Genomic DNA, 26868 nt, shown 5'->3' on the forward strand with positions numbered 1-26868 from the left:
TTCATGGCACTTAACCTTAGTTTTCACTATGCTTACGACTTTCTGAGAAGTCTCTTTTCACTTACTAGAGAGATCTGTAGAACTATATAATTATTTTTATATAAATTGCACGTGGTGTTTTTTCAGGTTGGTAAGGATGATAGTTGGACCACAATTAATGTTCAGCAACAGGACTCAAACACAGAGAGAGAATTTCATGGTAAAGTTCTCAAATAGAGAAAAAAAAGTTTGAGAGGATAAAAAGTAGATAAACCCAATATTTTTAAATTTTTATTTTTTGTTGAATTGTATAAAGAAAAGATCCTTAATTATACAATACAATAATAAGTACTTATATTAATAAATGAAAAAATTTTGTATGGTAACCATGAGCACAAAATATTCCCATTTTACATGGTTTACAATGCACTTACACTAATGTGACTTTGTAATTATTTTCTTAACACAGTTTGCATCCCCTCCCAACCAAAGACTTTCAAGCCTAAAAGTTTCAAGCACATTATGTCCATATTGCACAAATTAAATTCATATTTAACTGGAACTAAATTTGTATAATATTCATATGGAGCTGAAAACTGGGTATTTTTGGTAGCTGGCCACATCTCTGGAATTCTTTCTATAAAGAAATATGCTTACAAACCAGGCTATGTTTAGAAAGAGCCACAAGATACATCTCTTTGCCCAGACGTTTACAAATAATTAAACCATTAATTCCTAGGTTCCTAGCTGAAAAATCAGATTAAAAGATGAGGATAATAAGGGGTTTCATGTTTCTTAATTCTTATTTACAATATAAATTGACACAATTTAAACCTTGTAAGATGTGCCTAGACACTACAGTGATGGGCATCTTATAAATGCAGTAATAACATTTAATTAACTGGCCTGTATGAGGAATCAGAAGAGATTCATTAGGCCAAATTATCATATTTGACGATGGCTTTTTTATTTATTGTGACAAACTTTTAAAAACAGTATAGTGAGTATATGGCATTCTTCATGAGAGGCTGAGATCCGCAGTTGCTTGGTGATTAAATATAGCAAGGTTCAAAAAATCCACTCATCTACTTCTTAATGGTAACTGGGAGGCTTTCAAGTGGTGGTTGTGGGCTAATCCATCAATTTATGCAAACTCTAGCTTCTCTTTTTTTAGTTGCTAATCCTTTTGGTGGCAGTTAACCATCCAAATGTAAACTAATTCAGTGCTGTCTTCATGTGACTACAAACAGATCACTCCAGTGTCCCTCCTATTATTTCTAAGCAGCAGCAGTATGAAAATTAAGAATGCTCCTGTCAGTTTCACTTCTGCTCTTCACAAACTGGTGGTCAGCAGAGAAAATGACAACAAATGTCATCTGTTGTCTTTCTGCTGTTGCTTACAAATCTCCAAGAGACAAGTGTGTGAACAAGCACTGCAACTATTCACAAGGAGTATCAGATAAAACTGAACAAAACCTCAGAGGTGAGGCTGAGGAAAGTCAAGAATAGCAAGAGATATACCCCATCATGCAGAGCAGCCAGTAGGCTCAAGGAGAAATAAAGAAGCCGAGAAACGATACCTTCCTACAACAATCAAGAGGCGCTAGAGAAGGAAATAATCTTCCCTTCTCCCTCTCAGCAGCCTGAGGAAAGCACCTTGATAGGAATCGCAGCTTCTTTAAACCTAAGAGCCAAAGTGATTTTTTCCCCCCAAGATGACAAGTTACAAAACAGAATCAAAACAAGCTGACTGAAGGACACATACAAAGGAGAAGTTTGGATTTTGGTACTGTGCGTGCAAGAGACAAATGTTATAAACCTTTTGAATAAAGAGAGTATGAATGGTGAATTAAACATCAGATTTTTTTCCCCATCTTCTGCAACTGCCATCTAAAACATCACAAGTTTAAAGAGACTTAAATCCTAGTACAGTACTCCACAAGCGACGCTCAGGACAAACATCATCTGTAGAATTACAAGCATTTAAATTTATTACCTGTGTTACTAATACCTTAGGGCAGTGGTTCTCAACCTATTTACCATTGTGGGCTGCATATGCAGCTCTCTATGTGTTATGCAGGCTGCATCCACACAATATATATATATATATACATGCATATATATACACTACCTGTATAGCCCTGAGGATGTCATATGGGCCACAACTGTGTGCTGATTGGGCTGTACTTAGGCCCTGACCTGAAAGGTGCTCCATAGGACTGGATGTTTGCTTGTATGCAGAGCAGCTTGCAGGACTGGGCCCTAGACAAAATTAAAACCCTGTCTTACTTTTCAGCATTTATATTTTTTTACTCTTTGTAATTTACTCACTTTTAACAATAATATTTTACTGAGGGTTTCACTTGTATTTCATAGTCCATTTCACTTTGTGATTCTAAGGTACCCATGTACTTGGGTTTCAGAAACTTTTAATTCATAAAAAGATTTCTATTATGATTTGTAACCCTTTTTAAAAAAGGTCTAATGGGCAGATCCTTAGCAGGCATAAACTGTTATAGTTCCACTGAACTCAATGGAGCTCTGGTAATTTACACCAGCTAAGGATCTGCCCCTAAATGCTGAGCCTAAACGTACCCAAATTTTCAGAAGTATGCACACTCAAACAATGCTGACATGTGCCTGTAAATGAGAGCTGTGGCATACTTAGGCATCTGAACAAATAAATCCATAACTTGCATACACTTTTGAGACTGTGGACTGCCCTGTCCCTTTAACACAATGTATAGAACAAATACACAGCCGCAAAAAATTAGCTTATATAGATCAGCGTTATGAGAAAATATTTGAGAAATCTGTGGAATCTCATGTTTCAGCTTTCTCTGTCATTTTTCAATTACGAAAAAGTCACTTCAGTTTAAAAACCCATTGTTTCTATAAAATGAAGTCATATATGTACATGAATACACAGACTACCTAACGGAATGTGATAAGGTCATTTAGGCCCCAGATTTAGTAGTTTTAAAATTATTTTTAAAAATCTAATACAAGTAGAAATGTTTTCCCTGAAATTTACTGTGTTCTGTTCAGATTTAACCATTCACAGAAGTGTTGGCAACCTAAACATCACAGAATTATTCGAGTGCATGAGAACAAGGAAGTGAGAATAACTAGAAATAAGAGGGAAACTGACTAATTTGTTTTTGTTCTCTAAACTGAGTGAAATGTAAAAAGTAAACAAATAGCATAAATGGTGAAAGATCAATCAAATGTCTAACATTTTCAATGTTTTAATTACTGAAGGTATTTATTAAATAAAGAAATATGTGGGTTTTTAATTTTAAAAATAACAGCATCTTTTTGGTGTGTATAACCTCTCCACCCCAGTAAAGTAGAAAATATGGTTTGTTAAAAAGATATTTGACAAATTCTTTACATTGTGGAGACAGCTCACTTTTCTTCTAGTTCTTTTCTTTCTTGATTAGAGCCCTGTAATGCAATATCAACATCATTTATGTAAATCATCCCATATTACTTTGAAGTACATGACAAATCAATCAGTTACTTCATATCTATATGGTGATGGAGATTATGGTAAGAGGTAAGTGAGATCATGCTATACAAGTGGAGAAGAAAATGACAAATATGTAACATACATTATGTTCTGGAGCTGTTATGACTACAAGTGCAGCTCCTCTGCCATTTTTCACTTGGGAAGTCAAACTTAACTCTCTTCTTGGCCTCAGTTAACCTTTTATTTCCTAACACCAAGTGCTTTATTTAGTAAATCAGATCTTCTCTATAGGCTTGTACACCAAACAAACCCTGACTTGCAAAATCTGTCCAGCTATTTTGAGGGTGCTGGTGAGAGAGAGAGAGAGAGAGAGAGAGATTCATGGGGAAGACAAGAGGTAAGACCTGCCCCTAGTGTCTTTGGGGAAGGAGACAGGCCCATTGGGTGGGGGGGGTTGAAGGGGGAGCAAAGACTCCTTCACTGAACATAACTTTTAAACTAAGTCTCTCTCTTCTGGAGATGACTGAAGGGGGATTTTGATCCGATAATTTTGCTGTAGACATTAGTATCCCTGCCCACGAGCATACCCGTCACACTCGGAAAACCCCCCGACTCGGCTCTGCACGGGGCCCCGGGGAGATCCCCCTCCCACACACCCATGCTCACAGGAATCCCCGCCTTCCTCGGTGGGGATCCCCTTCCTGCACACCCCGGGCCTAAGGGTATCCCTCTCGCCTCCCGCCCATGGGATTCCCCGCCCCGCCCCGCCCCCGGTAGGGATCCCCCCTCCCGCACACCCCTTCCCCACGGGGATCCCCTTCCCACATACCTCTTACCCACGGGGATCCCCCGCCCCTCTTTCGCTCCCGATCCCCGGGTCGGCGCCACAGCCCGCACTGCGCTCCCCTCTACCCCGGCACCTGAGGCAGGAACTTTTCCCTCTTCCCCGTTCAAACGTGCTGCCGTAAAGCACCCGTCTCCCCTGGCAACAAGGTTCCGGCCGAGAACTAGGTGTAGGAAGGTGATGTAAAAGTAAAACCACCCAGTGTCGTAAACCAGGTCCGGGGGGGAGGGGTGGGAGGGGAGGGAGGGGGAGGAGGTGACTGGAGCATTTAGACACAAGCGAGAGGATCATGGCGGATGGCCCCAGGTGTAAGCGCAGGAAGCAGGCGAACCCGAGGCGCAATAACGGTCAGTCAGCCCGTAGGGCAGCGGCCCGCTCCGCGCCGGGCCGGCTCCGGGGCCGGGCCGGGCCGCCCGGAGTGCAGGGGGGACGGGAGAAGTAGAAAGTAATTTCCCTGCTGCTCCTCGCTGGGTGCCCGGCTCCCTCTGCACCGTTATATCCGCTACCTGGTGCCTCCCTCGCTCCCTCCCTCCGCGCTCGCTCCCTGCCTCCCTCCTCCGCCTAGTGGTGCCTCCTCGCTCAGCCGCCTGTCCGGGACCGTTACACGCTGCCTCCCCCACACGCCCGGCAGCGGCAGCACCTTCTCCTGCCGCTCCCCGGGGCTGCGGGTCCCCCCTCGCGGCGCTCCGAGCCCCTCGGGCGAGCGCGGGGAGGCTCGGCCGGCCCTGGCAGCCCAACTCCCAAACTTGTTACCTGGGTGCGAGAGAGAGAGCGGGGACAGGCGCCTCCGCCCCGGGCGGGCAGCGTGCGCGCCCCGGGCCGGAGCGGGGCGCCCCCCTCGCTGCCGCCGGGGCGGCTGTCTCTGTCCCCAGCGGTACTTTCCCCGCGTGCTCCGGGGGGGGGGGGGCGGGCTGCTGTGAGGCGTTACCTGGGGTGACTGGGACCCACCCGCGGAGTGGGGTGACGGAAGGGGCTGCTGGCGCTCGGGGGCTGCGGGGCTGGCCCCGGCTGCGGCCCGGGGGGAGGCACTCTTGCGTACTGCAGTGCATTATCGATTTGCGGGGAAAACACCCTCACCCCCACGCCCGGGGGACCGCAGTGAGAGGGGAACCTCCCCCACCCCCCAAAATAGCCCGCTTGCTACTTTTGGAGCCGCCTTTACTGCAGCGCAAGTTTATTTCTGTTTGCGGCCGTTGACTGGGCTGTTTCTCCTCCCTAAAAAAGTCCCGATCTCTGCAGGATTGTCGGGACAAATAGGTTTCATAGGAGTGGCGGGGAAGGGAGGGTTTCTGTCGGAGTGGCGGGGGAGGGAATGCGATTCGGTGAAGTTTCTTCCCTTCCTTTGGCTTTGGAGGTACCTGTTTGTATAATAATGGGTGGTAACGGTTTGGCCAGGGGCCCCTCTGCTGTGTGTCTGAACTGCTGCAGTCTATATAAGGAATTACATTTACATTTCAGACTTAAGGGGCTGTTTTTTTGGTACGTGTGTTACTTCAAAACGCATTTTGAGGATAAATAGAGGGGGGAATAAACGCTCATAACTCCTACTCCGTGTTTATCTTCAGAAAATAAGGAAACAGCTCTGTTGGTGGAGTAACTCTTTTTAATGGGATGTTAAACGGGAGGTTTTGTAACCGTCCTTGGCAATTTTAGGGTTTATGTGGCATTTCCTGTGTAGGGTCACGGATAGGAAGGCTTTCAGCTGTGATTCTTACCGCGTGAACAGTTTTTATTTTGTTTATTTTTAATATATTTGAGCGAGGGAATTGATGTTTCTGATCACTGCTTCGAATTGTTTAGGTATATAAATGCGTATGTAAACATTGGCCTTTTAAGGGACTAACAAGTTGATCTGATCGTTCTGAACTCGTGGCTCTCTTATTTTTACTGTAGGGAGATGTTTTTATTATAGCAAGTATCGGTGTATTTAAAATTGCAGTTTTTAATTTCCTGTTTTACGTCAGTACTTATATTTAGTTGATGTGGCTTTATTAAAGGTAAGTTTAGAAAGTGCTTTTCTCTTCCACCTTATTTAAAATGTTGATGATCAGAGAAAGGGGCTTTTCTTGTTGCTGACGACATGTGTGTGACATGTGAGTCTGAACCACCCAGTGTCTGTGCGGGAGCAGTAAACATGTTTACCTGAGCAGGAAAGAAAATGGATTTTATCTTAAAGATCCCGTGATATGAATATCATCGTCTTAAAGCATATCAACAGATGACTTGCGAGAGAGAGAGATTTTTTTTCCGAAAACCTAGCTTTTGGAATCAACGGGAAAAAGAGGTTCTCGATCGCTGCAGCAAATGGCAACTTGTGCAGGTAGAAAAAAAGATGGTGTTTAGTTTTCTCCTGCATGCATGTCAGCCCCCTCCTGTCTGCTGCTTTCATTCTCTAGGGAGGGATTTATTTACCACGCTTGCTGTCAGTGTTTTTTCCTTTGTGCTTAATATTAGAAAACAGATTTGAGGCTGTTTAGCACAAAACGTTTTGTCTGCAGCGTGCATCGCTTGCAGAAAACAAAAGGTGTATAGGGCCATTCAGGTGTCTTTCATCTTCGTCACTTTTGGTCCTCATCGTTGCACCTTTTTGTTATCGGAGGCGTTTTATTCTTTATTAACTAATTTTGTTGTCTAGAATTTTTTTATTGCAAATTAAAAATAACTTCTTAAGATGTGTATTGAAGCATGCGGATAGGTTAGATAATAGATGCTGGATAATAGAGATTTCTGGGCAGTGGGCTTATGTCTGACTTGCAAATATTTACTGAAGAAAATTGATAGAAAAAATGTTAAACCTTTAGCACAAATAAGTAACTGAAATTATTTCTGTGGCAAGCTTCTAAATGTACTATAGATAGAGATCTTTTTGTTAATCTAAGATTAAGGAACAGTAGATCCTCTAGGCACTGTGTTACTAGGCATATGCAGTAAATTAATTTGTACTCTGTTCCTTTCTCCCTCTACATCTCTTCCCCCTGCAGGACATTTTACTGGATGTCAGCAGTGTATGGCTAGAACACCAAACTGTGTACTCTAAACTTTAAAGCTGTTGCTCATGTAATGGAGGCACATACAAGCTCTAATTGATTTACCATGACTTTTTTGATGCTGTCAATTATCTACCTTTTTTAATTCTTTTTTTTAAAATACCTATCCTTTTCTCCTTTCTTCCCCTGTTGGGAGTCCAAACTTATGGCTGCCATTCTGGTACATTAACTCTGGATGGAAAGACAGCTGTACACCTTTCTGTCTCTGGAGCTAGTTCCTTTGCTGCCTTTTGAATACTGGATTCTACAGCCAATACTGGATTCTAGCGAAAGATCTGATTGTTGCCAGTGAAAGCTTTCTGGTAGAACCAATATCTGGCACTTCCAGTTCATTCCTCAATAAACCATTGATTAAAGAGCAGCATAACACACATAAAAAGATCCAAAGAATAAATGTCTATATAGTGTGTCTGTATAATTAGAATTAAATTACCAGACTATAAACAGTAGCAACACAAAGACTCTTGAGTGATTGTATGTTTTTTGTTTAGTATTTTTGTGCTGGTGAGGGGAGGAGGGACAGGAAGAAGGCCCTGATTCTTCAGTCTGATCTGCATGGACGTTACCCTTACATCTGTGTAGAGAGCCCTTTAGAAGTCAGTGGGTCCTGTGTAGGCACAGGGGTCCAACAGTGTGGTTCAATGTTCAGGCTCAGGGCCTAAGGATATTGTTTTGTCCCTATGGCTTTAGGTCACACCTCTTCAATTAAAGACTTTATTAGCATATTTAGCATGCATGTTGCTTAATTCTTATTTAAATGGTTGTTATGGTAATGATTAATAATGGTGGATGGTGAATGTCCTTTAAATTAAAAAGTCAGAAAGCAACAACTATTACTTATTTCTATCACAGTGTTTAAATAAACTTCTTCTGCAGGAGGGCTAAATGGACAGTCAACTCAAAATAGTAATTTTCAAAAAATGAGTTTAGACACAACTACAGACACCTTGTGAGCACTATATCTTACATTGAGTACCTCTACCAGCTTTTTGTGTTGGTAAAATATTTCCACTTTTAAAAAAGAAGTCTTTCTACATGCAGAGGAACATGTGAAACTTACTAGCCACACACTGCAATCATGTTTACAAAATTAAAAATAAGGTGGATTTTTCTCTAACCTTGCACTTATACTAATACATAATATTACTTCTAACAATAATAGACAAACATTTTCAGGAAAGCTTTTTTATTAGTGACTAACCATTTTACAATTGTTTTTTTCTTCATTTACGATTTTATGATATAATTATATATCTTCCGTATGCTAAAATACAGATTAAAAATAACACTGCTTCCAAATAAACCAAAAGTATGACATGGCTGTTACCTTCAAGGTGTTAACAACTGGCAGGATGTCAAGTGTTTGTGACACTTGGGATACTACTTTCTTTTTCATGCCTTTCTCCCCCCAACCTTCCCAATAGGTATCCTGTTTTCACTCCAGCATTAATTTAAACTTGCAATTTGGGAATTGAGGAATGTAGCCCAAGTTAAAATTCTAGGGACAGTGAACAGGTTCTGCTCAGCCAGTTGAATTAATCCAAAGAAATCCAGTATCTCATGTAAACTAAATGCAATTTTTGACCATTTGAAAATCAAATCCAGTTTTCTCCTTTTTAAGTTTCTTCTGGATTGTTTGTGTCTAGTATAAAAATGGATGTAAAGCCTGTTATTTGAAGTTTATCGGCTTATTTACTTCTAATAGCAGAAATATTTTCACTTTAATTTTTACAGCACTTTTCAATGAAAAAACTGCAAGCAGACAAGCTTCTATGTAGAGGAATAGAAGTTTAAGTCTGACTATACGTTACAGAAGCTTAAATTAACTTCCTCAGCCTGGCATCAGCTTTCTTATATCAGGAGTTTAGATGTTTGGGGGAGGTGGGTGTTCAATTAATTGAATGAGTCTTTTGTTTTGAGTTACCTTTTATCATGTTAAATATTCCTCCCCATTGAGAGCGTGATAGGAGTCTTTCCATAGATCTCACTGGGCTCTGCATCAGGCTCTGTACGAGTGTCCCAGCTTCTGTTGACTTCTGAATTTGGGTTTTATGTCTTCAGTGGTTATCAGCCTGGTATCTAGATGAGCCTGTCTCCTTAATAATTGTATGTACAAAAGAAGATAAAGTTCAGGCAATTAAATTATTGGTAGAATTTATATTCTGTTTTAGGAGGGAGGTTAGAGGGACAGGACAGGTGAAGCAATATCTTTATTGGACCGATTTTTATTGGTGAGAGAGACAAAGTTTCAAGCTACACAGAGCTCTTCCTGAGGGAGGTGGCATAGTGTTGGTTCATCTGTTCTTAATTATTCTCTGTTAAGATTTGTATACTTATTATTTTTCTCATCATTTTACATATTTCAGGTATTGTGCCTTTGCACATGTGGAAATGACTACAGAAACATGGGATATTCTCAGCAAGGGATATTGATGATTATAAAACCATTATTTACACTTCTATTCCTAGGGATGTTATATTCTTTCATTATAGTCCTTTTTTTAAACTCACTTACATATATGTCACTAGCATTACAGTGACTGCAGTTTGGTGGCTTTTTTTTTTTTTAAATCCTTGAGCAAAATATCTGCTTGAGCAATTATTCAGAATACTTACAAGAGGAAACACTGCTAAGACTGAGACTATCCAACCTGCTGGTTTTAAAAAAGAAAACAAAAACAAACCCTCAGGTGCTCAAACCTTTAGCTGCAGCCACTATGTTAAAAAAATTAGTTGCTTTTAATTGGTTGCTGTATTTTTTACAAAGACGGAGACAAATGAGAGCTGATTATGCATATCACTTATTATGAGGCACACCTTCTTGTGACCATAGAAGTGCAACAAGTGCTATTAATGTTAAAAATGTTTATCTTTTGTAGTGCCTAGAGGTCCTGGTTGTGGTAGGCTCTACGCAAACATGGAAGACACAGTGCCTGCCCCAAAAAGGTGAAACTCTGGAGAATTGGGTTCAGTTCCTGGCTTTGCTACAGATTTCTTTGTGACCTTGAGCAAAGGGCCTAAAGCTACATTTTCAAATGTACCCACAAATAGGATCAAATTTTTAAAAGTTTCTTTGTAGGCACGTAAATAAGGAACAGATTTATAAAGGTGCTCGGCACCCAGCAGTTGCTATTTTGCCACATATAACCAGACATTAAGAACTCTGCACCTGTTGTGCTGACCTGTCTTGAAAATTTAGCCAGTTCATATTGGTACCTAAATGGGAAGTGAGCTTTCTAGAAAAAATATAGCCCTTAAGTGATTTGCCCAAGGTCACACATGTAGACGTGTGACCGGAATTGAACCCAGATCCCTTGAATCCCAGTCCATGTTTTGCCATCAAGAGTGTGCATCCTCTCTGGTGAAGGGAGAGCTTTAAAGAAAAGGGATGGATCTAGAATAAGAATTTGGCAAATGCCTATTAAATGCTTAGGAAGCCCCTTTGACTGACTTAAAGTCAATACATACAAATATTAAGTTCTGTTCCTACATATCAAGGTGCAGGTACCATACATGTCAAGCAGTGGCACTTAATCAAAACCAACTAAAAATGATTAATGAAAAAATTAGGACACTTTCTTCATGAATGACTCTTCCTACATTTAAAGTCGATGTGGAAGGAACGAGGAGCAAAAGTTCTGTACCTTGATTTTGCACAGCATAACAAGCAATAAATCTATTGCAAAACAGAGTGTAGGCAGGGACACTAATAAAATAAAATGAATGAGGGAATTGAACTGTAAAGAATGCTAACCAGTGTTTAACAGTCTAAATCTTCTCAGGTGTCCGAGTAGCTGGTGTGAGTCTTTACTTAGATGGTTAATATATGAGTTCCATCAGGGGAGGAGACTGCTTGACCTGCCCTTGGTCGACTGTGGCTCAGAGAGAGAGAGAGAGCACTATTGGATGGCTGGAATTGCTAGTTTCAGAAAGCATCTGCCAGAAAAAAGTAGCAGCATGGTGGGTTTTTTCATTTTTAGGTATGAATTGGGTTGGAATCCACCTGTTCAAGGTAGGCACAATAAACATCTGCTGAATTATGTTTATTTTTAAAATTTCTAGCCCTCATTTCTAGCATGGCTGCATGCATAGTCATTCAAGTGTGAAAAGAGACAGCATAAATCTATTTGGTGATGTCTTCCTAAACTGTCTGGACATCTCCAGTATCATCACTGCTTGGTGGGGAGGGAAGAGAGGGAATTGCTACTTTTAGGACAGGGCAGCAGAGAAGGCCACTCTCAGGAGTAGGGTGGCCTGGTGAGGTGGTTGCTGCTTGTACAGTCACCACCAACGCTGGATCATGGGTTTGGGCGGAGGGCTGGCATCCTAACTGAGGAATATGTAGACTTGTGGGTGAAGTCAAGGGCATCATAAACTAATCTCTGGTGACAGGGGTACTGTCTTTTCATTCATTTACTGAAAAGGAGTTTAGTTTGATTGGGGTAGAGGGGATAACTGGTTGTAGGAAAACATTGGAAGGTTTTGAAGAAAAAGCTATTCCTTTACTCTTTTGTAGAGGGTGGGGAAATGGGAGCATTCCAACTGTCACTGAAGTTTGGTACCTTGCCTCTATGGTGGTCTATCCTGGTGATCTTTTCGTGAAAAGTATACACCCATCTCTTACAACATAGTGCCATTGGCTGGTTGTGCAATGGGAGACAATAGTATAAAATATTTTTTTGACATCAGTTGATCAGCTTATGCTTTGAAACACTAGGATTGCTAACCCTTAACTTTTCTCCTTACATGTTCTTCATGTAAATGGGCAATCTTTTAAAATCTCACCTGGCTATTACCTCCAATATCCTGATTTAGTCAATCCCACAGGTTAATTATGAGATGCACAGGAGTTTCTCATCAGTCTTTAATCAGGTTTTTTTAGCTTTTGAATTTCAAGTGTGTCCTTTGTTTTTTAAATTATAGGAAAGAGTAATGGAAGTCCATGACTAGGTTGAAACCACTCATTGTTCTATATTGTTGTACTTCTGTATTCTCAGTCTCTCTCTCCACTTCAAACTAAATAACCATAGTCTTTTTAAAACTGCCTCTTTTATGAAAATGTCTTCTGTGTATGAATTTTTTTACTGATCTTTTTGTGCCTTTCTAATTTTTGCTGTGTTGGCTAGGATAAGTCCTATTTGGCAGCCCAGAAAAATGAAACTTCCTATTTGGTAAACAAGCTACAGACTTGCACTTAGATTCATGTGGGTACCCACAACTTACCTAGGTATTTACCTGGACCACCACCATCATAGTATTTAGCACCTCCCAAGTATTTAAAAACAATGTAAGCTTACAGAGTCCCCTGTTACGGTGATTGTGTCTGTGTCCCTGAATCCTTGTCTAAATATTTCATTACCAGCACTGTTGCCCTCTGAATGCATTTTCTCTTAAGGACTTTTGTTTTACACAAGAACTTGCTCTCCTTGGTTTTCTGGAGAGTGAAGGAGGAAAATAAAAGTAGTGAAACTCTAATTTTTATGTTTAAGACTGGTGGGGCAGTAAGGGTTTAATTTCATTTTCTTGATGGGGGAAGACTCTTCCCAGCACCTGGCCACAACACACATTTTTCAAAATGTGGGGGCAAGGATAAAGGAGATGGTGATACAAAAGAGTCAGAAAAAGGCTTTTAGATTAGAGCCAGGTGCTGATATTTTTGAACTTCTTACCGGTCTCCACCACCATTCTTCTGGGTCAGTTCATCCTTATCTCCCAACCCAGCATTTCATGCTTCTCTCCAGTCATGTTTCATTTGACCTCTTGTCTCCCTTTCAGGGTGTTGTAAAATTGGTGTAAGTATCCTGGGTTTTCCAGCATGCCTTTTTGTTCTTAACATGTCTCCGTTTCTACTCCTGTTTCTAATGCTTGACCTGGCAGCTGGCAATAGTAGTATAGTGAAACTGGTGTAATCCTGATCTATCGCTCTGCTGCTCTTGTGGAGGACGTATTTACAGGGGCTGTTCTGGTGAAGAGTAAAAAGAGGGGATGTTGCTGACAAACAAGGGAGTGGGATAGTAGTTTCACCGATGGTCAAGTGAAAGAACACATCAGTACCCCTGCTGCCTGGTCCAGTGCTGAAAAATTAGTGCATTCAGGGCCTGGTTTGTGAATGCTTCCCATCATTCTAGGAAACTCCCATTCACTAAATTGCATCTGATAGAGTAGTGTGGATGGATGATGGTGTCAGCTATGCCCACCCCCTTTTGTACAGAGGTTGCCAACATAGAGGAACTTTTGGAGGGAGTAAGAAAAATAAGATTCCAAAATATCCACAAACAAATATGGTGGTAGCTTAAAGGGGTGGTGGTGGTGGTGGGAAATGTTCTCCATCTGAAAGAATGGATTAGAGAAGAGACCCAGAAAAAAGGAGAAAATTGCTTTTGCGGGGTTGAGAGTTATTTTTGCTAAGATGAAGGTGGCAAGCTGGACTAGTAGTTCAAAGAAAATATTCTAACTAAACCCGCCAGCAAAACCAACATTGTGGCATTCTCCATCTGAAAATGTTTGGGAGAGTGGGAGACTCTGCTTCCCTTACTCCCAGATACATCCTTAATTTGTGTCTGTGCACAGCTTCTCTCCACACTTCAGTCTGAGCGCCCCTGCCCCACCCCAGTCCCCTTTCAAGGTTGTCTTTTGAGATTTCTTTACCATCATTTTGTTTGTTAATTTTCCAAGGCTACATATCACAGTGACCATCAGTCAAACTAATTCTGGATTTGACTTCATCCAAAGACTGGCAAACATTTTCTTTGGTCCAGCCTTCTGCTCTGCTTTTCCTTAACAGAATTTTGCATGTGCCTTGTTGCTCCTGTTGCTATCTAGCAGCAGCACCAGGAGTTGCAACAGAACAGAACTGATGTTCCCTCTCGTTAGGTTCACTCTGTGGTTGCCGTGAGGAAGTGTTGCGAGTAGCAAAAGCAAATCCCCAGATGCAGTTGATTCCTGCAGCAAAAGGGTGTGGATAGAAGAGAATACAGTGATTCTCTCTTGATGTCTACCTATTAACTTTCTCTCCCGTCAGAAGAGAACCTGATAGGATCTGTATCAATTTCTTTCTGCTTTTGAGGAAGTGTTCTAGGTTGTAGCAGAGATGAGGTGTGATCTTTTATGAGACCATCGTGCAGGGGAATTTCAGAACTTTTGAGTGGTGAAAAGGGACTAGAAAAAATAGTTCCCATGCCAAAGTTAAACTCTTGTATTGTGAGGATTACTTCAGTGAGTCATCCACAGCTATACTTAAGTCTTTTGAGAGATTACAACTAATTCAGATACCATTAGTGAATTAGAAGCTCAAACTTTTGGTTCCAGTGTGTGTTTATACTCTGAATTTCATCTGTAGATTTGTTGTTTGTATTATAAAGTTTAAATAATTGCAATATATACAGAAAGATTTTTTGCTAGTATCCTATACCTCTTAGATTGGCTTAAACTCTGCATGTTATAACATGGATAAACTACGCTTGCTCAGTTGGTAACGATAATGATACTGAACAAACCAAGACTAACAACTTCCATTTACGGAATCTGTTCTAATTCCTTGTCATGGATGTCAAATCAAGGATGTTATAAAATTCTCCCTGTGGAATAATGTTCTTTAGTAACTTATTTGTGGGGGTTTTTTGTTTTTTTTTGTTTGTTTTTGTTTTGGAGCCTTGTTTAGGGAAAGAGGAAACTTTCCATCCTATACATAGTGCCTTTCCCTACCTCCTCATCATTCTATACAAGAACAAATAAAATAAATGGTTTGCATTTTTCTTGCAAACAGGCCTTTATTGGGTGTGGGTGAGAGAGATTTCCCTCTAAATTGTAGAACTTGTGTCTATTTTCTAAATGTTTTTAAAATCACCTCCAGAAAGTTCAGGAAATTGTAAAATTCATATTGCAATCTTTTTTTACAAGTTTTTATTTTCTCTAACTGGACATTGCACCTTAAATTTCAACCTTCACCTCTAACCTATCCAATTCAGAACTTTGAATTTCTCAAACTTTTATAAGGATTTCTCTACAGAAACTTCCGGAGACTCCAGCTTTGGCATCCTACAGACATTGCTTGTGTTATAAAGACTTCTGTTCTCTTGATATTTACGCAAACTGCGGGAAAATCTTAACTGGTATCAGGCATTCCACTTAGATTTTTAATAGTCTAGGTTGAATAGGCTTAAAGAACTGCCATGTCTCCCACCAGCCTCCACAATACTAGGTGTGGTTGCAAGAAACAACTAGACAAGCTCCCCGTAGGAAGGTATTGGATGGTCCAGCAGGCACAAGAACCAGCAAGTATTGATGAATTTTTTTCTTCCCCCTTGTCTCTCTTGCCACACTAACTGTTGGCAGGAAATGCTAACAGCTTCAACAAATGGCTCTACTGCTGTTAGGCATACAAGATGCTGTTTTCAAAGATATTGACACACCTGACATTAAAAGCGGGTTTTGACACAGCAGCTTGCATCTGCTTCACTCCTTGTGTCCTAGCTTCCTTCTTAACGTTAAGTAACTTAACATTTTATATCGGTAAACTTTACCACTTCACTCATTTTAATCTGTAGAGGAGCTTTGTGTAGTTTGAAAATTTCTGTTTCTTTCACCAGAAGAAGTTGGTCCAATAAACCACCTTGTGTCGCTAAAATATAAAGCAGTCTTGGTGCACTTCCACATCAACCTCTGTCCTCAGTGAGAAATAGCCGTTTTTGGTTGTTCCTCTTACCCAGTTCTTAAAGTCTGACAGTAGATTTATGTCAGGTCTGTTCCCAACTCTTTTTAACAGCATCTCTTCAGAGACTGTATTAAATATTTTGAAAGTCTAAATTTAATCCACCAGCTCCCCTTAATCCATTTTTTTTTAATTTAACTGGTAGAAAGGTATTCAAAGCAGCCACAACTTCTCCATTGTGCCAAGTGTGCTAGGTGCTTTACAGACTAATCTAGAGAGTAGGTCTTTGCTCCAGAGATGATACATTCTGAAAGGACAGGGATTAAACAAGGGATAGCAGAAGGAATGTGATGCAAAGTAGCACAATAGTATGGTTAAATAGAACAAGTATCTTATTCCACTTTAATTTAGTGTTTTGTATATAGAAGTGTGGTTTATCTAATCTTACAGGCAGAGATGTTAAGGTTTTATAGGCCTTTTGGAAGGGGTATCAGATCTACTTGAAGGAATGAAGGCCAGAAGCATGGTGGATTGAGACAGGGATGCAGGTCACGGAAAGAAGATTTGGAACAGATAACTTTACTGGTTGGGTGGAACAAAGGGGTGTGCAGAAATACTCAGGAGTTAGTGTCTCAAGGCCTAAACAACCCAACCTGGTACCCTATCACAGCAGATCAGGGTTTCAAAGACTTGAGCATTTTCTGCAACCCATGTTCTTCCTAACCTCTACTCTCCACTAGAGCTTGGGGTGGAGGGAAGAGACTTTATTAGCTTTGTGGTAGGCTTGCAGCATCCAGCCAGCAGATGCTCTACTCCTGCGTTCTGCTGTAAATGAAGGAGACTTTCTGGACCTTGCCTCCACTCATGAAGTGAGGGCAGTGTCTTTGAGAGTTTGTATTTGTGTCAATTGAACTGGCAAGTTAACATGAAACAGTTTTTTTGTTATGGAAGGAGTCAGACTCGTGAGGTTTGCAAAATTTTGTTTCCAGTGTTTCATTTCACCTGAATGAAAGTCTAGTCTATCTTGGCATTTTGTTTTTAGTCCTTAAACTCTGACATATCAAAGCGTTTTCAAATTTCCACATGGAAAAGGATAGTGTTTAACCAGGAAGGATGGTCTAGTAGTTAGAACACTGGCCTGAGATTTGGGCAACCTGGGTTCAACTCCCTGCTCTGGCAAAGACTTCCTGAGTGACCTTGGACAAGGCACTGTGGTCTTGTCTACCACCCTGGAGCAAACATTCACCTGTGTTTTGCCTGCCACGGATAGCTCAGTGGTTTGAGCATTGGCCTGCTAAACCCAGGGTTGTGAGTTCAATCCTTGAGGGGGCCATTTAGGGAGCTGGGGCAAAAATTGGGGATTGGTTCTGCTTTGAGCAGGGGGTTGGACTAGATGACCTCCTGAGGTCCCTTCCAACCCTGATATTCTATGATACATGAACTCTAGTTCATTGTTATTTAAGCACTAAGTTCTTGTTACTGTATAATGTAAGTATTTGTAACTCTTACTCTGTTTACCTCTTTGACAGGTATATCTTATGATCTCCTTACTCCCTGGCTGCTTTTCTCTTGGTCTAACCATAATTACGGTCATTCAAGATGCATCATTTTCATGTACATGAGACTCACTTTATGACCCTTCCAGATTTCATTGTGTCTTAAGTACCTCTACACCAGATTTTCCTTCAATCCTAGATCCTATTGTCAATACCCTTTCCCTCCCTCCTATTTCTATTTTTCTCTATTTTAAAGAGCGACTTTAGAATATGAAACCTACTGTTGATCTATCTGTGGTCCACAGAGAGCTGGCAGAGTACTCGGTGCTGCCTCCACCTCTTTCCTTAGATTTGTTTCTACAGACATCCAGGCTCTTTATGGCGTTGAAAAGTCTGGCTGTCTATATTTTAAATAAAGTAAAAAAAGCTAGAGACAAGGAAGAACTATCCTAGATGCCTTCTGTAGAGCAGCTTCTAGTGTGGGGAGGGGTGAGTGGGAGGAGAATGGAATCAAAGCTACTCATGGAGACTATATCAATTATTGGAACATTAAAAATACTTCTTTCCACATAGGCAATTGATGTAGTTTATATAGTCTCAAATTTAAAGAGAATGGTTCATACCACCGTCTTGGGAAGGGAGGTTGCCAGTGAGACTCTGTAAAATGTAAGCCAGGCTAATGAACTCTTGTGTTGGAGCCCTAGTAGATTTCTGTGAAGGCCAGGTTTAACACTCATGACTGTGGCCAACCTATGTTTGTTACTAAAGTCTCCCTGCTTTTCAAACTGAATTGGCGCTCTCAGAAGTGAATGTCCCAGTCGACTGAGTCTCAAATGCCCATACATGGAAGGAGGGAGGAAGATGTCCAAAGATAACTGTGACCTTCAGCAAATAGGGGAATTGAATATGAAGGGGATAATATTCTACAACTGTTAGATGTGCAATTATAAAGATCACATGTAAAACTAGGGAGGTGGTAATGCTGCTTAATGTCACTTAATGTCGACTTGGTGTGTGACTTTTGCTAGAATGTTGTGCAGTGGTCCCCACATTTCAGAAAACCTATAGAAAAAGCAGAGAATACCGTACAAAGGAGGGATCAATTGCCTGAGGTTTTAAAAACTAATTAGGTTAGAAAGAACTCTTGCATTAAACAAAAAAGATAGATAATGGTAGAATAACTACCAAGGTAGGTGGTGTCCGAAGCACAATTATTGCAGATATTAAATCTATTGCAAAAATTTGTTAGTGGGAATTATATAGTGAATAATTCTCCTTTATAGGAGGTTAACTGTGTTATTTTCAGGCCCTGCTTCTCTTTTTTTCTCCTCACTACATAAAACATCAGTCACTCTGATACTGCTGCAGATATTGTGGTGTACAATATGATTTTTTTCTCAATTGTCTAATCTCCTAACTCAACCAACTGGCAATGATGCCTTTCAAACAAGATAACTACATTTGTCACTCTCATTGAAACTGTCAAATTGAGTTTGAGAGTACTGTTCTAAAACTTTGTTTTAACACTAGGTTCTGTCCACACTGGCTAGTCCAAACCACGTTAAAAACTGGTTTTGTGGAGATAGCAAAATGCAGTTATAGTAAAACTCTATCCTTGGGCCTCTGGTCTGCGTAGGATCACCTTGTAATCTTACTTCTGGGGGAATTCTGCGCCATTGCGCATGCACAGAATTCATGTCCCCTGCAGATTTCTTTGCTTCCCTGCAGAAAAGTGACTTTCTGATGGGGAAGCAAAGGAAAGCCCCAAGAGTGCTCATGCAGCCTTCCCCAGCAGTATGTTTTGGGTGCTCAGGGCAGCCTACAGAGATGCAAATCACTGTGGGGCAGGGGGTGGGACTTGGGAAGACCCAGCTGGTGGCTCCTACCCTGTGCCAGGCTTAGCTGATAGTCCTGGCTGGGCTGGGGAGGGTGGGACTTCCTCTTCTCCTGCACAGCATCTAGGACTGGGTCAGATTCATCCCCAGATTTCTCCCGAGGCTTCAGAAAGCTCTGCAAACTTCCCCCCCGGCCCTCGCTTCCTGCACCCATTGCTCCTCAGCTGCAGGGGGAGGGATTGCTGTATGGGGAGCTGATCCTCCATCTGCCCAACCCCCATGCATCCAGATCCCCTCATACACAGAACCCCCTCAGCCGAGCTCCACTGCCCCTGGTCCAGTCACTTGCACCTGGATCCCCACTCCACTGAGCCCCAAGCAGCTGCATCTGGACCCCCTACTTACCCTCCCCACACACACCCAGACCCCCTGCTGAGCTCTATCCCCACCACACCCAGACTCCCCACCCCCACTGAGCTCCAACCACCTTCACCTGGACCCCCTGCAGAGTCCCATTAGCCTTGCACCCAGAACCCCCTCCCCAACAAGCCCCGGTGCATCCAGATCCCCCCTGCACCCAGGTTACCCTACACAGAACCCTCTCAACCCACACCAAGCCTCTCCACACTTGGATCCTGCCAGGCTGAGCCTGCCTGCCCACACCCAGTGAACCTGGCACAGAGGGACAGGGCCCTGGGATGTTCCTGGGGCAGGCCCCGTCCTTGCACTGTGTCAGGATTAGGTGCAGCCTCACTGCTGAGTCCATGCCCCGGGGCAGGGAGCTGCAGAGTGATCTCCCTGCTCTGTGCAGCCAGTGGCCTGTGCTCCCCAATGCCATACTGGAGCTTCCACATTTATTTGACAAATAAAATTTGCAGAATTTTGAAACATTGTGCACAGGATTTTTTTTTTTTTTTTTTGGGTGCAGAATGCCCTCAGAAAATTGAAACAGAGTCAGATTCTGGCCTCTGCTCCAACAGCATATGGAGTTATGGTGATTGAAGAGTAATTCTCTCACTGTAGGGCGGATGCAAGTGACTCTGCGCTGCCCAGCAGCACCCCATGGGCACAAGAATAGGAGTGTGCTAGGGGACAGGAGAGGGCATTCTCAGTCATATGGAGATTCTGGACTGCAGAACCGCTTGAGTAAGGCTGTCATGAGTTAAAGCAGCACAGGGCTGCTTTAAGTCATGGTGAGGCCACTTCAGCCTTCAGAGCAGTCCAGAATTCAGGTTGTGTAAAGCTGCCTTTCCTTCAGTACAGAATCTAGCCTATTGTAGCCACACACTATAGAAACTACAGATTTAAACATACCCTTTGTCAAGCATGAGTTTTGGAAGCCAGATGTACGTACATTTTATTAAAAATAGTCTAATGAAGTCACTTTTAATCTGGAATAAAAGCGAATCTGAACTGGAAGTTCTTTCCTCAATGATTGTGCATTCAGAGAGCAATCGTGCAACTTGCTGAAGCGACGGCTAAACTCACACCTGTGTCTTTGGTAGCTGGGAGTGTGTGTGCTTCACAAAGGCATTAAAAAGAATAAATTATTTTCTTACATTACTGTGTTTTTTCCTCACCAATTATCAGTTGCCGTCTCCCCTCCTCTTTAACTTTGTAGCCATCCAGTCTGCTAGTGTTTCAAATTGCTCCATGCTAACTGTCGTCTTCAAAATGTATTGAACAGTTCTGTAAAAATTGACATTTGAGGTGACTTTTTAATTGACACTAGTTAGAAATCAGTGTGTTGCAGCTCTCCATTTCTATCAAAGTAACAAAGGTCTGTCTGATAAGACAGGATAATTAAATCTGAATTTTATACTTGATCCAACTGACTAAGCTTTCATTTATACAGAAAATGCTTTCTGTATTTTTAGGGGCAAAGGGGCAATTGAATTATCTATTCAGGGCCTGCTTTCCACCAGTCCACAATATTAGTTGCTCTATAGCTGAACTGTATTAATAAAAATTGAGATGTGATTTTTTTATTCAGTTTTTGATTTCAGTTTTAACAGGAGTCTTATTTGGGATTTTTATCTGTACTTAGAGACAAAATTGTGCCGCTTGCTAAAAAAAAAAAGGAAATCTAGTTTTGCTGGTTCATCTAAATGACATTCTTTGAATTAAATTTACCAAACATTCCATGAAATATTCTTGGCCAGCTCAAGCTCCCATGTCAGAGTCTCCATTACTGTAGATAGGGTTAAGCTAGTCCCCTTTTTAAATCTGAGTAAGCAGCAGCTGAAATACTGCTAAATGACCTTTGACATAGGAACCCATGAATGCCCCAAGTATGATTTCACTTTCACCATGTTCTTTGTGAACCTGAATGCTTGTCAAATCAGATGTGTGTTTAGACCTTTTCACTGAATGTGCCTGGAGGGGGAGAACAAAGCATGGGGTCAATTTGGCATAATCCCCACGTTTTATCTTTATTCTGTTATAGTGGCTTGTGGGGGATGGGGTAACTTTTCTTCCTAAGGTGAAAGTGCAAGCAGAGTGTAGGGAGGCTATCAGTCATTTCTTCTAGACTTTCTTCTCAACAACCTAGCTGGTCTCCTGTGATATACACAACTAATGTATGGCTGACTAGATAGATTGCTGTTGATATGTAATGATTGCTATTTGCTTTACTCACCACTGTTATGTAATAGTAGCATCAATTGGCTAATTATGTGAAGTAAACAAATGTGTATATTTAACCTTGGATAACAGATGCAGAAGTCTGTACTAAACACTGCTTTCTTCTTGGCCTTGGAGCAGGAAGATGATTATTTGTGGTATATTAAAATGATAGGTAAACAGTTTGAATATCTTAAATTATTTTTATAAAGACTTGAGCAACTTAATATACATTTTTACTGTGTAATCTTCATTACATTTCCTTTTGCAGGTTTTTGGTTTTACTCAAAGTAGTGACTAAATTTTCAAAGCATGTAAGGTTTTGTTGTTTGGGAAACAAATAGTAGAGCTCCTCTCCTACTAAATTATTACGGTTCTTGTAATAGTATTTGGAGATTTTACTCCTGTAGTAGATTGACTTTGCAATAAAGGATATTGGTTTCTCTATTGAGCTTGAGTGGTCTGAATCTGTAAACGAGCCATTGTGTGGTAAAGTATGAGTGGATGGAGGAACTATGACAAAGGCTTAGTTACCTTTACAGTTTGTTCGCTGTACCTTGTACACTTTGTTTCAGAAGAAAAGCGCTATTCAGTGTCTTGTGTGAAAGATTACCTCCTCATACGCAAGGCTTGTGGGAAATTTCTCTCCAACGTGTGGGTTTTCAACTTGTGTAGAGCTACATTGAATGCCTTTGGGACGTGACTTCGAACAGTTTTTTTTATATAAAACATCTTTAGACTGAGCATTTCCTAATTTGACACTTTGATAGTGAAAACAGAAATCAAACCTCAAGAGCACTTAAGAGGTGGAACATGTTAGTCACTAGCCCTTTTTAAAAACTTACTCTTCAGAAAAGATGCCTTTCCAAGGGACTCCTGAAATAGGAAATTGCTTTCACTGAGGTTAAAAATCTTGCTTTAATTTTGGGAGGAGGAAAACACATTCAAATGTAAAGAGCTAATTAAGTATTGTCTTAACCAATTCTGGAAGAAAAACAAGTTTTTCTTGACAGCAGATGAGGTTTAGATCGCAGTTCTCATTAAACCTGATAGTTGTCATAAACCCCATAAAAAATTACATGTTTCAGCATTGTATCTGGGTATATAACTGCTTTAGAAAACAAAGGGACAACTTTTGTTTCTTGTCTACATTAGCATTGCAGAGAATAAAACTTTTAAAATACACTTTAGAAAGCTTCTAGGTACATTTAGGAGGTGTGCTTCACTCAAAATATAACTATTATGGGGATTAAAAATGTAACTATTCTTCCTCTTTGCCTCCAGTCACTGATTTTTTTTAAATTTATTTGACTGCAGTCCTCTTTGGCATTGAAGTGGGAAAGGGTGTGATGGGAGGGGGAGAGAGCTAGGCTCATTCCTGGCTAGCAGCCTCCTTCAAGAACTCTTATATTCTTTCCTCCCTGAGTCCTGTTCTTAGCCCCAAGCTTATCTTCTGCCCATCTGTATGAATAGCTGCTTTTCTTGTCTAAGAAGGTAATTCTGGGAAAGGATTAATACTACTAGGCTTCAGGGACATTTCCCAGAGGAGGATGATTAAGAAACCCAGCCTGTCTCTGAGGCAGGCCTTGGCTCCATGAAAGCTCTTGCAATTTTTCCCTTTTGCAACCTGCCGCCCTCTGAATTTTCAGACCTTACATCAAAACTACTAACCTAAGTTCACAAGCATGTGCTGTTCTGAATTAAAGGAATGCAAGCCAGAGTGCATTTGCAGAACACCTGAACAACAGCCTCTTCTCATTCATACCAAGGGTGCTTCAGTTCATCTGTACTATGTTAGTAGGTCATGGTGAGAGAAGCAGTCTTGGTAGGTACATTTTCTGCAACAAAAAAACATTGTTAAACTTAATTTGGAAATCTGCAAGCAAGGAACATTGGCTTAATCTGCATGCACTAAGAATGCTACTTACTGTTGCATTCAGCATCTGCTTCAATTTAGCCTTAATCTAGTGATAAGGGGGAAAAATTACATTAATTGTGTTGTGAAGGTCTTTTGTCCCCCAGATGCATTCAGAAACTAAGAACAATTCTTTAATGTTTATGCAAAAGCACCTTTATTTTACTAGCAAACTGAAAGAACTAGCAGGAGTCTCTGTGTGAACCTGTATCCAGTTATCACACATCAGTATTGATGTGGAGTGATCAGCACATACAAAATCACTGCATTCTCCATGTTGCTTGGGTCTCCTCTGGTCAGCTGACTTTGGGTGAACATGGCAGCATCAACAGCTGAGTTTGCTAGGTTCTTCTGTGGTGGCTGGTTTTTTGATGGTAGGCAAGGGACAAGAGTGCTGCTTTGATGGACATAGTGAGATGATTGATATCAAGGATTCTTCTCTTTATATGTGTGTCTACGAGTCATTCAGCAAGACTGACAGGGAACAAGTGCCTTCTTTGTCTTGGTTGAGCGTGTGGTGCCATGCAAGATTGTAGCAGATCCAAAGGACGAGAGTTGCAATGCCAGCAACATCAGGCACAAGATAAATGGTTCTTTTCTTCAACATACCTGAAGAAGTACATTCTTACAAGATGGTCCATGTTATTGACACCACTTTTAATGTCATTGTAGTGGAGAATTATGTAGGGTTTCTTTGTCTCTTTCTACAACCTTGTCACAATGCATCTTCGATAGCATTATTACTGACTTGCCCTTCTTTGGCATATAGGAAACCAGTGTGTATGGCCTAGCAAACTTGAACATTGATGACTGTTTTTCTCTGCTGTGTTTATGGATGCATTTCACTGGGTATATGTAGCTTATTTCATTGGATTGTTCCAGCATAACTTATTTACCAGTTTTCAGTTTGCTGAAGATCTAACTCAATTTTTTGTTGAGGTAGGTCTCCAACTACATCTCTCCCAGTGTACATCAGGTCTGAACATGAGCTCCTAATTGTCTGAAGATGAACAATCAATGGAAATGTGGTCTTCCTTCTCAGAGCAACTCTTGATGTGATCAAAGTCACTATAATCTAATACATTGACGACTTGCTTTCGGAGTTGCCAGATGATGACAATCCTTTTTATAAGGCCAGAAGCAGAATATTCTGCCCATTTGTTTGCCATTTTGAATTGTGCAACACAGAAAATTGCCTCTAGTTTCCTGAGTCTGTAGTGTTTGGAGCACAATACCTGCATAGAAAATCCTCTTGAGTGTTGAGGATACTTAACACAGAGTAGACTGATGCTGGCTGTCTTTGCCTAACAGGCCTGGAAGAACCAGCCTCCCTGGAATACTTTCTATGGGGACTATGCAGCAACCTCTGTCATTGCAGTGCATTCTCAATTAGTGTATGCTGACTACTAAAATACAAGATACTCTCACTAGAAGCAAATATGTAGATTGAACTACTAGAAATACAGGATAATAGTGCAACATGTTTCAGGTACACTTGTGTACCACATACGGTGTTTTCATATACATTTTTTTCAACTGAATCATGTATGTGTGCCTAGGTGACAGTGTCCTAAAATAACATAGTTTGAGGGCCACTAGGTCATGAATTACTGCAACTTATATGCTTGTGGGATATAACATTACTCCATGAATGTGCATGAAGTCTCAGATGTAGACCCATGGAGAGAGCATTACAGTAGTACAATCTTGAAGTGACGATGGCAGGGATGACAGTCAGCCTGCTTCTAAAGGGAATGGTAGCCTCTAGATCATAGACCGAAGAGAAGAAAAGGCTGATCTGCCTTTTGATCTCCTGGTAATGGCAGAGAATCCAACTAGATCTCTAGATTGTGAATCTAACCAACAAATTGCAGACACATTCTCAATTAAGAGGACAAGAACAACTGCCTCATCTAGCTTCGTTATATGCTACTGCCCATCACCATAATGTGAGTACTAATGATTTTAATGGAAGACAGAAAGTCAGTCCCTGATGTACCAAGTGTCTGATTGCTTCCCTCAACCAACTGACCTCACCTCTGTCTTGTCTAGGGCCTCGGTGAAGTTCATTGAGACACTGGGGCAGGGGAAGAGGAGTGAATGTAAGTGGAGGATGAATGGGGGTGAGTGAACAATCTGGCTATGTATGAGTTGGTGCAGTGTTGATTGAGTAGTTAGTGATGATTGGCGTGGCCTATGTGTATGTTTCTCCTTGTTTACGGTTATGTGAGTGGAAAATCTAGGGGTTTCTTCATTTTGGTGTTCATGGTAAGGGTAGGCTACTAGGCTCTCATCCAGATTGGTAAATTTCCTTGGTAATTCTGGAAAACTGTCTTTAATGTTTTGTGCACTTAAATTTTAAGCCGTTAACTCACTCTGCTAGTTAGCTTCTTTTACCACAAAATTTTACTGAGCTCGATAGAGTCAGGAGCTATCCTTGGATCCTGGTTGCTCTGCTCTGTGGCACTATGAGCTAAGCGATCCTAGAGAGCTTAGCAGTGCCTCAAAGTGCTGAGAGCTAGGGCTGCCCCGACCCTATTTTGTTCAAGGTTTTGTGGTAGTGGAAGCTAAATTGCTTCTAGCTGAGCCAGTTAAGTGCGAAGGCATTTGAGGAAACTGTAATTGTTTAACCAATGAAGCAAAAAGCCCGTTATTGTTGATTAATATTTTCTCCAGCTTCCATGGTGTAGACTAACAAAGCTAATAACTCTTTACTTAAAACTGAACTATGATTATTTTGCATCTGTTCCACTAGCAAAATTTTAAAGTATTTAAACAAAGCCATGTAAATTTGAGGGATCTGAAAACTAACCCCCCGCCCACTAATTCTTTAAATTCCTCGACTATTGAATATACTTAACTCTGTATAGAGTTACAAGTTTATTCAGTAGTGTTTACTTAATGTGGCATACATTTCATGGTACACATTTTGTATTCTTCACAAGTGTTAAACCCTGCTTCAGCTGGAAAGGAGTATCCAATACATATACAATCATAATGGATTTCCA

General features: G+C 41.0%; 1 protein-coding gene and 1 long non-coding RNA gene across 4 annotated transcripts in view; one reads left to right on the top strand and one right to left on the bottom strand.

Annotated features, from left to right (window-relative positions):
• Positions 1–333: 333 nt before the first annotated feature.
• Positions 334–5426, bottom strand: LOC125631297 (uncharacterized). Its single transcript, XR_007354917.2, has 3 exons — positions 5224–5426; positions 4281–4458; positions 334–3426 (listed from the first exon to the last, which is right to left on the bottom strand). It is a non-coding gene; the product is annotated as an uncharacterized LOC125631297 (long non-coding RNA).
• Positions 4512–26868, top strand: part of ZEB1 (zinc finger E-box binding homeobox 1) — a 213933-nt gene continuing 191576 nt past the window's right edge. The window contains exon 1 of one of the 3 annotated variants that reach the window (XM_048837734.1): positions 4512–4642. In XM_048837734.1, coding sequence (XP_048693691.1) covers positions 4585–4642 — 58 coding nt within the window. In that variant the 5' untranslated portion in view covers positions 4512–4584. Of the gene's footprint in view, positions 4643–6049; positions 6096–6399; positions 6616–26868 lie in introns of those variants that run through there. The other 2 variants (XM_048837735.1, XM_048837737.2) reach the window with 2 other exon arrangements.

This window comes from Caretta caretta, chromosome 2 (genome assembly GCF_965140235.1).
Source record: "Caretta caretta isolate rCarCar2 chromosome 2, rCarCar1.hap1, whole genome shotgun sequence".
Taxonomy (NCBI): domain Eukaryota; kingdom Metazoa; phylum Chordata; order Testudines; family Cheloniidae; genus Caretta; species Caretta caretta.